This window comes from Oncorhynchus mykiss, chromosome 11 (genome assembly GCF_013265735.2).
Source record: "Oncorhynchus mykiss isolate Arlee chromosome 11, USDA_OmykA_1.1, whole genome shotgun sequence".
Lineage (NCBI taxonomy): Eukaryota > Metazoa > Chordata > Actinopteri > Salmoniformes > Salmonidae > Oncorhynchus > Oncorhynchus mykiss.
Window position 1 is genome coordinate 39,482,186 of NC_048575.1, and position 12,276 is coordinate 39,494,461.

Sequence of the window (12,276 nt, forward strand, 5' to 3'; positions counted from 1 at the left end):
TTAATGAAAATATGTCGATCATCATTTGAATATGTTGGTAACCCGTTGCATAAAAGTGATAATGCCCTTGAAGCCAGTGTTTGTTGGATATATTGTCACGGTTTGCCCTGTAACAATATATCCAACAAACACCTGCTTCGAGGGCATGATCAGAGTTAATCATGACATGCGCAAGCAAATGGCGTAGGTTGTGTTTGATTTAACAGGTTGTGCCTGGAAAGTAGGTGTATCACATCTTTTGTTTTTGGGGATGTTTTACAACCCCGTACAGTAGGTGGCGACAATACGCTGAGCGGAGTCTGCCAACAAACCTCAAAGAAGAAGAAGCCGGCGTACGTTATACCTGCTCCTTTCGCTGTTAGCAACGAAGAGAGAATCGGAGATAGCTGAAAATCCCGTTTGAGCAAATCGAAAAATAAATTGACCGGAGGTTCAAGTCATTTATTTTTAAAGAGGATAGCTAACTGTTCTATTTTAATAGGCATTACACATACGTTAGCTAGCCTGCTGTTTGCTAAATAAGCTAATAGCTAGCAAGGTCCTCTAAGGTTTTGAATCACATGCGCGAGTAGCTAAACTAACAAGTTGACGTTAGCTTTTTTTAATGACCGCTATCTAGCTCGCTAACATTCTTTTCATAATTTGGTTACAGTGTATAGTGTTTTTGAGATATTAGGAACACACCGCAAACGTTGTCGTTTATGGGATAATGTCAATGAAGCAGGCCGGTGGTAATCGCAAACTCGGCGGTGGTGCTGCCGCTGGGGCCGGACGACAGAATTTGGGCAGGTCGGTGATTTATTGTCGACATTTTAGTTAGCAAATATAATGCCAACGTTTGAAAATGAACATAAGCTAATTATGCTCGTAGTTACAGGAGCTGACATTTCCGCGATAAACGTCAACGTGTGTTATGTGAATGCACATTTCAGTGGGGCCTGACTGCTTACTACGTCGTTGGTGGTGGTCAAGTTTTTAGCCAGCCAGCTAGCAAATTAGGCCTACGAATCATGCTGACACACAATCCAGCAGTATTGCGGTACTTAGTTATTTTGGTAGCTCCATCTGTTTGTTAGTAGCGAACGAGTATTGAGAACATTTAGTAAACTAGCAGTGGTTGCTGGTTTGTGTCCTGTGTCAAATGCTTCACAGAATAACCCTGTGACAAGACGTTGTATATACAGCAACTAATCAAACGTATATACTACATAACTAACTTCTTCACTAGATTTAGGCTACGTTAGCAGACTACCATTAATTCATGCCATTGTATCAGCATCAAATGGTATTATTGGATAAGTCGGCTATTTCAAGCTACAAATTTGTAAGCCAGGGGTGTAATTCATTACGGAAACTGTTTACCATTTCAGAACCATAAATAAAAGGAGCAAACGAAACTGGGAGGGACCTACCTGATTTTGTCCAATAGAAACTCTTTGAGTTTCCGTTTTGAGTAAATGGTTTGTTGCAAAACGTTTTGCAACAATCAGCAATGTGATAATTATACAGAACAAAAATATAAAATGCACATGTAGTGTTGGTGTCATGAGCTGAAATAAAGGGTCCCAGAAATGTTACATCTGCACAAAATATTTTCTAAAATTGTGCGCACAAATTAGTTTACATCCTTATTAGTGACATATCACCTTTGCCAAGATAATCCATCCACCTGGCATTATACACAATAAAAGGCCACAATGCCACAGATGTCTCAAGTTTGTCCACCAGAGCTGTTGGCGGATTAAATGTTCATTTCTCTACCATAAGCTGTCTCCAACATTGTTTTAGAGAATTTGGCAGTATGTCCAACCTGCCTCACAACTAAAGACCACGTGTAACCACGCCATCTTAAGACCTCCACATCTGGCTTCTTCACTTGTGGGATTGTTTGAGACCACCTGGTCAGCTGATGGAACAGGACTATTTCTGTCTGTAATAAAGCCCTTTTTTGGGGGAAAAACTCATTCCGATTGGCCTTGCCTGGCACCCAAGTGGTTGGGCCCTTGCCCAATCATGTGAAATCCATAGATTAGGGCATAATTGTTTTAATTTAAATTGACTGAATACCTTATTTTAACTCAGTAAAATTGTTGCATATTGGGTTTATATTTTTGTTCAGTATGTGTTTTCATACTGGGTGTTACAAGAAAGCCCTATACATACGCTGCCATAGATTTTAAAACTAATCTGTTCTTGGTGATGCCGCCTTTGTTCTCGATTTGGCAAAAAAAGTATCTTCGAAATGTCCTTGGTTCAACAAAAACACAAAGATATGAAATCCATGTTTTGTACAGAGTGAGATATGCTTCTTGCATGTGGGTAGATATGTTTTGTTTGCACTGTGTAACGTGCTGTCATCTACAGTGCCTTTGTAAAGTATTCAGACCCCTTGACTTTTTCAACATTTTGTTAGGTTACAGCCTTATTCTAAAATGGATAAGATAAAAAATTGTCAGCAATCTACACACAATACCCCATAATGACAAAGTGAAAACAGGTTTTTAGAAATGTTGGCAAATTTATAAAAACATTTAAACAGATACTTAAATAAGGTTCAGACCCTTTGCTATGAGAATCGAAATTCAGCTCAGGTGCATCCTGTTTCCATTGATCATCCTTGAGATGTTTCTACAGCTTGATTGGAGTCCACCTGTGGTAAATTCAATTGTCTATATAAGGTCCCACAGTTGACAGAGTAAAGACCAACCCATGAGGCCAAATAATTGTCCGTAGAGCTCTGAGACAGGATTGTGTCAAGGCACAGATCTGGGGAAGGGTACCAAACAATGTCTGCAGCATTGAAGGTCCCCAAGAACACAGTGGCCTCCATCATTCTTAAATGGAAGAAGTTGGAACCACCAAGACTTTCTAGAGCTGGCCTCCTGGCCAAACTGAGCAGTCGGGGGAGAAGGGCCTTGGTCAGGGAGGTGACCAAGAACCCGATGGTCACTGACAAAGTTCCTCAGTGGAGATGAGAGAACCTTCCAGAAAGACAACCATCTCTGCAGCACCACCAAATCAGGCCTTTATGGTAGAGTGGCCAGACATAAGCCACTCCTCAGTAAAAGGCACATGACAGCCTGCTTGGAGTTTGCCAAAAGTCACTTAAAGACTCAGACCATGAGAAACAAGATTCTCTGGTCTGATGAAACCAAGTGTCACGTCTGGAGGAAACCTGGCACCGTTCCTACGGTGAACCATGGTGGTGGCAACATCATGCTGGGGGATGTTTTTCAGCGGCAGGGACGGGGAGACTAGTCAGGATCAAGGGAAAGATGAATGGATTAAAGTACAGAGAGATCCTTGATGAAAACCTGCTCCAGAGCGCTCAGAACTTCAGACTTGGGCGAAGGTTCACCTTCCAACAGGGACAATGACCCTAAGCACTCAGTCAAAACAAGCAGGTGTGGCTTCAGGATAAGTCTCTGAATGCCCTTGATTAGCCCAGCCAGAGCCTGGACTTAAACCTGATCGAACATCGCTGGAGAGACCTGAAAATAGCTGTGCAGCAACGCTCCACATCCAACCTGATAGAGTTTGAGAGGATCTGCAGAGGTGAATAGGAGAAACTCCCCAAATACAGGTGTACCATGCTTGTAGCGTCATACCTAAGAAGACTCAAGGTTGCAACTGCTGCCAAAGGTGCTTCAACAAAGTACTAAGGGTCTAAATACTTATATAAATGTGTTTCAGTTTATAAGTAGGCCAGATCTAGCTGCTATCACGTTGGTGTCTACTGAAGGGTTGGTTGGTTGTTTAACAAAACCGAAGCCTGCTAAACTATGGGGCAAAACAGACTGGGCTGGCTTAGATGGTTGCCAACATGTAAACTATATTTCTCCAATGTTTATTGAAAACATAAATACATTTTCACAATGAGAACGTCTCTCATACATTGTTAGCTAGCGATTTTAGCCATATTAGCATTGACATGAAATCAGTCAAAAACAAGATGAATCTAGCTGAAATGAGTCACTTAACAATTTTCCACGTGGCAGTTTGTCAATGTTGGTAGTTATCTGGCCATCCAGAATAACATCAACTCATGGACTAATGCCCCATTGAAGCTTGCGCATAATTTATGACGTCACCTAACCCATCTATGGAATAGCCAACGTTAAGCAGACAGCCGGAGTGTGCCAAGATGGCTGCTTGAACAGACGCTTTTTTTACCGAGCTCCGTACCAAACTTCAGAAAGATTGTGAAAAAAAAAGTTTAGTCATTATTATTTTTATTTGTTCAAGATATAAGACTTTTCCTGTGACTGGAATGATAATTGGATCATTTATTTCAGCATGCCCAAGCAAAGTCGTGACAAAAAAAGAAAGGAAGAAGTTAGCCGTTCTATTGCTAATCAACAAGAGAGAAACGTGCTTATAGACAACTGCCATAACTACGCTTCGCCTATGGATAATAGCATGCTTTCGAATGCTGAAGATGACGAATTCTCCTCTTCACCGGTTACTCCGTGCAAACCTCCACCCTCCAAAAAACCCAACATGAACTCTGACATCATGGCTACCCTCTCCTTACTCGTCAACTCCAGGTGTGACGCCATTGAGAAAATGGTAAGCGCGAACACCATGGTTATCGAAGGCTTGAAAAAGACTGTGGAGTTTGCATGTGGTGAAATTAATGATGTGAAAACGAGAGTGGCAAAAGTTGAAAAAAATGTGGAAAGGGTGGAAAAGAATAACAATGTCTACCATAGACGTCTCACTGATCTGGAACAATACACAAGAAAATGGAACCTGAGACTCTACGGCTTGCCAGAGGTGGAGAATGAAGATGTGCGAGGAGAGGCTATCCGTATCTGCCAAGAAGTTTTGCCTGCAGAAAAGAACAAAGTTGGTGATACCATCGACGTTGTACATTGCCTCGGCAAGAAGCAACAGCAAAACGATTCAAGACCCAGGGGTATCATCATCCTATTCACTACCAGATTCTACAGGGATGCTGTCTGGAAAGCTGCTAGGAAGAACGCCTTCCTTCAGAGCCATGGTATGCGTTCCGACGAGCATCTCAGCCCGGAAGAAAGAACAAGTTGTGGCCAACGATCAAGATAGCACGAAGTGAGGGGAAGGCTGCTTACTTCGTCGGAGGACGAGGTTTCATCAACGGTTCAGAAATCCATATTCCTCCCTAAAATATCACCAGAAGGAACAGGTTGATGGTTTCAGCCATGGTATTCTCATTTTCCTTATGTGGTTTACCTAACAAGCATCAGGTGACTATTTTACAGGAATACTCAGGAATTTCATTTCATTAGTTTGTTCTTGTATGACCAGAAGACCTATTTTGTTTACAAAATTACGAAGAAGATTGAAAGCTGAATTTATGTTTTATGTATACAGTAACCAAGATACTGTTTTAAATGGCATACAGGTCTGCTCTGGCTTTACACGGTTATTGTTCTATTTAGTTATTAATACTTATTTCCAAAAAAGGTCTTAGGAACGTTTATATGTAAAACATTTTGTTATTCAATTATTTTATGATCAGTTTTCATATGTACTTAAAATAGTAGGTACCCTTTTATTTAAATTATTATTTGTTTTATTTCTCAGAATAGTTCCTGATTACACTAAAGAGGGTTTTTAGTCTCTCTTACTACAAGAACCCATGGTTTGGTCTTGAACATAATTTCCAGTTGAGTTGAATTTCAAAGGTTATGGAATAAGCTATTTTCACTTTAAATTGACTTAAATGGTGCAGATCTCGGTTCCTTATCGTTTACGTTCACTGCTCCTGCGTCTTTGACTCATCCTACTACAGTTTGTACTTTTATATCATCTTTGCTGTTTTGTCTTTGTCTATATTATCTCTTAATGCTAGGGGGTTACGAAACAGTGTGAAGCGCAAGGCCTTATTTTTATTTGCTAAACAATTTCGAACAGATTTTTGCTTTTTTCAAGAGTCTCACTCAATTTTGGCTGATGCCAACTTCTGGAGGTCACAGTGGGGCAATGATATTTGGCTTTCCCATGGATCTGAACGCTCTGCTGGTGTCACTACAATGAAAAATACCTTTGGTGGTAATATTCTACACTCGGAATGTGACCCCTTTGGTCACTTTATTTGTCTTGTGATCAGTTACGTTACATTACACTCATTACTGTAACTTCTACGGGTACAACACCAAACATGAGAATGATGAGTTGCTTGAATCTATAGAGAAACATATACTTCATTGGTTATCTAAATTTCCCAATTCGTTATTACTGATAGGAGGGGACTTTAACATTACAATAGATAATTCAACTGATAGATGGCCCCCAGGTAGGCCAACCAATCAGAATTTGGGTTTAATACTTTTTATGGAAAATTTTGATCTGGAGAGAGAGGTTTCCGGCCGAAAGATCATTCACTCGGAGTAACAAAACAGGCTCCAGACAATCCAGAATAGATTTTTGGCTTATATCCAAATGTATTGATAGTGAGTGTGTTACTACAAATATTTGTACTACTCCCCTCACAGACCATAAGGCTAAGGCTTACATTGATATCAAAATATTTACCCCTGATACGAACCTTGGTAGAGCATCCTACTGGAAGCTAAATAGCTCATTATTAAATAATGATATAGTTACATTTGAGGTTAAAGATCTACTCTCACACTTTTGGGAAAAGGCTTGTGAAGAAAAATCTTATTGCAAGAACTGGGAGCTCTTTAAATTTGAGGTGTCCAAATACCTTAGAAAATATGGTAGTAATCTTGCTAAGACCAGAAGAGCTGAGGAGGAAAAGGTGATCATTAAGATAACTTTCCTTTCTCAGAGGTCCCCAGCCGACCTCTCGGGGGAGGAGAAGATGAAACCAATTGAGTTACAAAATAAACGGGATAATATATATAAATTAAAAGCAGAAGGAGCCTTTATTAGATCTAGGAAAAAATGGATTGGGGGAGAACAGAATTCATCCTATTTCTTTAGACTTGAGAAATTTCACAAAATAACACTATCCATAAGTTAAACATTGATGGTGTTATTACAGATGACCAAAAATGAATCACTAAATAGTGTAACAATTTTTACAGAAAATTGTATAGCTCTACGTATTGTCAGGATTCCACAGATATGTTTTTTAATGTTCACTCTCTCAGTGATATAGAATCTAAACAGTGTGGTGAATCCATCAAAGTTGAAGAGATTATAGTCTATCAAACATCTAAAGAACAATAAATCACCAGGTGTTGATGGAATTACATCAGAATTTTACAAATTATTTTCTGAACAAGTAGCTCCCTTCCTATTTGAAGTCTTTTTAGAGAGTATTAAAAACAATGTTCTCCCTCCTACAATGAGTCAGGGGTTAATAACACTGATACCTAAGCCTAAAAAATAAGTGCTGCTCATCGATAACTGGCATCCAATTTGTCTTCTTAATAATGACTATAGGATAATAGCCTTACTACTTGCAAAAATAATTAAATAATTCCTGGATGCAATCATTGATGAAACACAGTCTGCCTTCATGAGGAACAGACATATTTCTAACAATTTCAGACTAGTATTAGACATACTTGACTACTCAGACCTAATAACTGAGGATAGCTTCATATTATTTTTTAGATTTTTATAAAGCATTTGACACAGTAGAGCATCAGTTTCTCTTCCACTCCCTTGAGAGACTTGGCTTTGTGGATTTTTTCTGTAAGGCTATTAACACTCTATGCAAATGGTAACAGCTCTATCAAATTGAAATATGGCACCTCACCTAGATTTGAGTTAAAGAGAGGAATTAGGCAAGGTTGCCCTATCTCTCCGTACCTGTTTTTATTAATCACCCAACTTCTTGCAAATTCTTTAAATAATAGTCCTGTACAAGGTATCTCCATAGCTGGTAAAGAAATTATTATAAGCCAGCTGGCTGACGATACTACACTTTTTCTGAAAGACGCTAACCAAATTCCCATATCGATCAATGTGATACAATCCTTTTCCAAAGCGTCTGGTCTATATCTTAACATTAAGAAATGTAAACTCATGGCTGTCAAAGATTGTGCGACACCTTCATATTATGGTATTCCAGTAAAAGAAGAACTTACATATTTAGGCATAACCATTACAAAGGATCAGAAGTCTAGAGGCTTACTAAATTTTAACCCTCTTATTAAAAAAACACAGAAGAAACTAAATCAATGGCTACAGAGGGACCTATCTTTAAAAGGTAGAGTCCTAATAACCAAGGCTGAAGGTATCTCTAGACTAACATATGGTGCGCTATCTTTATATCTTGACCGTAAAATAAGCAAGGAGATAGACCAGATGCTTTTCAACTTTCTTTGGAGAAACCATACCCATTACATTAGGAAAACTGTTGTAATGAACACTTATGAGAATGGAGGACTGAATTTTCTGGATTTTACTACTTTAAATAATACTTTTAAGATCAATTGGATAAAACAATTCCTAAGAAGACCCACTTCTATCTGGAATTGTATTCCTCATCATGTCTTCTCTACTTTTGGTGGCCTTAACTTCATGTTGTTTTGCAATTATAATATTGACAAAGTTCCAGTGAAACTTTCTGCTTTTCATCGGCAGGTTTTCTTGTCATGGTCCTTAATTTATAAACACAATTTTTCTCCACACAGATATTATATATGGAATAATCGGGATATATTGTATAAAAATACCTCTGTTTTTAGAATATTGGTTCCGAAATAATATCCTATTGGTGAGCCAACTGGTAAATGCAGAGGGTCTTTTACTCAGTTATAAAGAATTTTTATCACTTTACAAGGTCCCTGTAACACCTAAAGATTTTGCAATTGTTTTAGATGCCATTCCCTCAGGTGTTGCTATGTTATTCAGGAACCTGTCAAGACCTGACCCTCAGAGCCTACCTTCTGTTGACCCTGTTTACTCATCAGTAGGAAAGATTTGTTTCTCTTTTGGTCCATTCAACAACAGAGCTATACGAACCTTGTTTCAGCAGGATGTTGTATGACCTTATGTCATGCCTTATTGGAATGGATTTATTGAGAATATCTGTTTGAAAAAAGTTTGGATGTTGCCACACACATACCTACTTGTTAACAAAATTAAGGAAGTTTCCTTTAAAGTTATTCATAAATATTATCCTGCCAACCACTATATGAAGAAGTTTAAGGAAAACATCAACTCAAATTGCTCCTTTTGTAATGACCACCCAGAAACAGTTGTGCATCTTTTTTGGCATTGTATGCATGTAAGAAAACTGTGGCAAGACATCAGTAGGTTTATAATTGAACACATTTATGAAGATTTTACACTATTGTGGAGAGATGTACTGTTTGGATTCTTTACATACAATAGAAATAAGCGGAATAATTTTTATGTAATTAATTTCATTATTCTTTTGGCCAAATTTCATATACACAAATGTAAATTTACAAACAGAAAACCACATTTTCGTACCCTACAAAAATAAATTGAACTGTATTTTAATACAGTTAAATGCTCTACTAACAAAAAAGCTGTTAGAATTGTAAGTATATGCATGTCCCTTAAGGTCCTTGTGTAATTGTAATGTGATATTGTACCCCCTAGCTTGATTGTCTATTGTTTGTAGTCTATGTATGCTTGTGTTCCCTCATGTGCTTTATGTATTGATTTGAAATAAAAAAAAACAAAAAAAAAAAACCGTTAAGCAGACAGTAACTGACCATTTTTTTTCAATGGTTATTGGCCTGAGTGAACTGTCTTCATTTATCCACCATCTTTGGCGCAACATCGCAATACTTTCAGGGACATGTCACGAGAAGCGCACTCAACAGACCAGACGGGTTTGGAAAGTAAATGGGAGAAGTAAAAATTAGTCTCTAGTTCATATTTTCTCTAATTCAATAGGCAAAACCTAGATTCGAGTAAATGTCTTAAGTAACTGAACCTGTCAATACAACGACCTTGTGAAAGTGACAAACGCATGTTTTCATTTTTTTGTCAAACTAATTTATATTGAAAGAGTGCCTTTCATTTGATGGCCTGCACATGCGCAGCTCAGCACGAAATGACCGCAAGACCCGTTGATGTGTTTTTGCCTATGCGCCATGCTTGCTAACGTTGCCATGACATCGCTTCTATTGAAGAAGCAGTTTCGTGATGTCTTCATACTGTACTGCAGGGATCATCAACTAGATTCAGCCGCTGGCCGATTTAAAAAAATAAATAATAATCTTATTTTTCCTGGAGAGGATAGTCAGGGGGTCCGGAACATGATTACAAATAATATGTAGACTGCAAATTGAACGTAAAAATTCCCAAACAAAAAACAATCATTTCAAACCTTGCTTACATTTGTATACAAGCACATATGTCTCTATTATGCATGGGAATACGTTGGAACAGATTTCCAAAATTCTTATCACTTCGAGTTGATTTGCTGGTGTTTTTACACTCTTATGTCCAATAGAAAACTTGAGGGGCCTAATAAAATGTGGCCCGCCAGTTGGGGAACCCTGCTGTATCGTCTTTGATGTGTCCACATCATCTGGAAATGACTAGTTCCTGCAAATATGTTGGGAAATGCAAGTTGTCTGGCAGCTAAAATGGTGAGGGAACTTCACTCTGTGCAAAATGTGGATTTAATATCTTGCTGAGTTTTCACTGGATTTTGTAAAACCAACTGCAACTGGTCACCGAATCGGGAACAAAGAAAGTATCGCCAATAACAGTTGGAAAACAGTTGCGAGGCTTTTCATTAGTGAACCTCTAACACGGGTGTCAATCTTGTCCCACGGAGGGCTTACTGTCTGTGGGTTTTTGTTTTTAAGACCTTGACAACCAGGTGAGGGGAGTTCCTTTACGAATTAGTGACCTTAATTCATCAAGTACAAGGTTGGAGCAAAAAGCAGTGGACACTCGGCCTCTGTGAAATGAGTTTGACACGTGCTCTAACGGGTATGGAGAATCACAAGTCCCGTTACCAATTATGTAGCAAGGCTATGTCTGGATACCACCACCTTTCTAAGCAATGTTTTTCTTTTACATCTTGTTGCAAGATGGAGGCTTTGGCACCGACAATTGCAGGAAAAAAATTGCCTTCAATAGCTTGCTACCTTTTTTGTTGTGAAGCCACAATCACAGCAATAGTGTTGCAATCATTCTGAAGTTGTAATATAAGTGGGTGCGTGCGTGTGAGATGGGGGTTTTGGGTCAAAGATAATTTAGAGTCTGACGACGGGCTTTCAACCTTGGCGTTGTCGCTGCTGCTTATGTACAATTGTGCCCTTGAAAGATGACATTTGTAAGAACTACCGTTAACCCGATGGGCTTGATTTCAGCAGCATTTCAGTCTATTTTGACTGAACTATTGGCAGGACTACAGTACGTCCCAGCGATGCTTGTGTTTTTGGTCATGTTTCACTTTGGAGTCCAGACCCATGCATATAATATACAATGAAGCTCTCATCATATGCGGGGGTCTAGTATGAATGTAATTCAAGTCACATATTTCCTAATCCAAAAGGAAATGATTGTGTGTTTGTTCTAAAGTGAAGTAACCACTGCACACCTAGTGAGCAGGCCATATTTCTAGTAAAACTTGCCCTAATGACAAATTATATTGACCATTATGTTTTTCTTTATTCAGGGGACGGCATAGTACCAAAGGTACTTCGGCAGCAGTAAGTTAAGTTTAATAATTTATTACATTTTTCAATCCCATTTATTTGTATTGGGCAGGTGAAGTTGGGGGAGAGCCTAGATTGTGAAATTGAACGGTATCTTATTTACTATTGGTTTCTTTCCTAATGAGAGAAAAAATAACAGCACAGTGGTACGTACTCGGTTGCTCGGTTTGTCACAGGCTTTGTCCACAATGAGTGCAGATGTTTTCTTTGGAGTTATTTTGTTTTGGACTCTCAGGTTTGAATTCTATGATAAAAAAAAAAAAAATGTCTTTCAGGTTGTCTTCAACGGTGTATATGCAAACATGAGGATGGTCCATGTCTTGACATCAGTAGTGGTATGTACCCTCCTGTTCTTCTTATTCTTAGCTACCCCCCATCACTTTATACATGATCAAGGCTGGCAAAACCAAACTGAGGACACATTTCCATAGACAGAGGAGGCAGAGCAAGCTATATATGGAAGTTGTCCCCACTCCTCAGCGCAGGGGAAATACTGGACATAGTTTTAGTTAATGGTTGCTGGAATCCTGATGACAGAACGCTACAAGAGCTGTCGAGTCACTGAAGGGGTCACATGCATTGTATTGCATATCAAGCAAGAAATAGTCACATGTTTGTCCACCAAATCTGCACTTGCGATAATTACGCCATGTGTGATTAC

At 38.8% G+C, this 12,276-nt stretch overlaps 1 protein-coding gene across 9 annotated transcripts in view; it reads left to right on the forward strand.

Annotated features, from left to right (window-relative positions):
* Window positions 1-309: 309 nt before the first annotated feature.
* Window positions 310-12,276, forward strand: part of LOC110535687 (ataxin-2) — a 38,272-nt gene continuing 26,305 nt past the window's right edge. For all 9 annotated transcript variants that reach the window (XM_036935446.1, XM_036935451.1, XM_036935450.1 and 6 more), the window contains exons 1-3: window positions 310-789; window positions 11,576-11,609; window positions 11,891-11,950. In XM_036935446.1, the coding sequence (XP_036791341.1) occupies window positions 710-789; window positions 11,576-11,609; window positions 11,891-11,950 (174 nt within the window). In that variant the 5' untranslated portion in view covers window positions 310-709. The remainder of the gene's footprint in view (window positions 790-11,575; window positions 11,610-11,890; window positions 11,951-12,276) is intronic.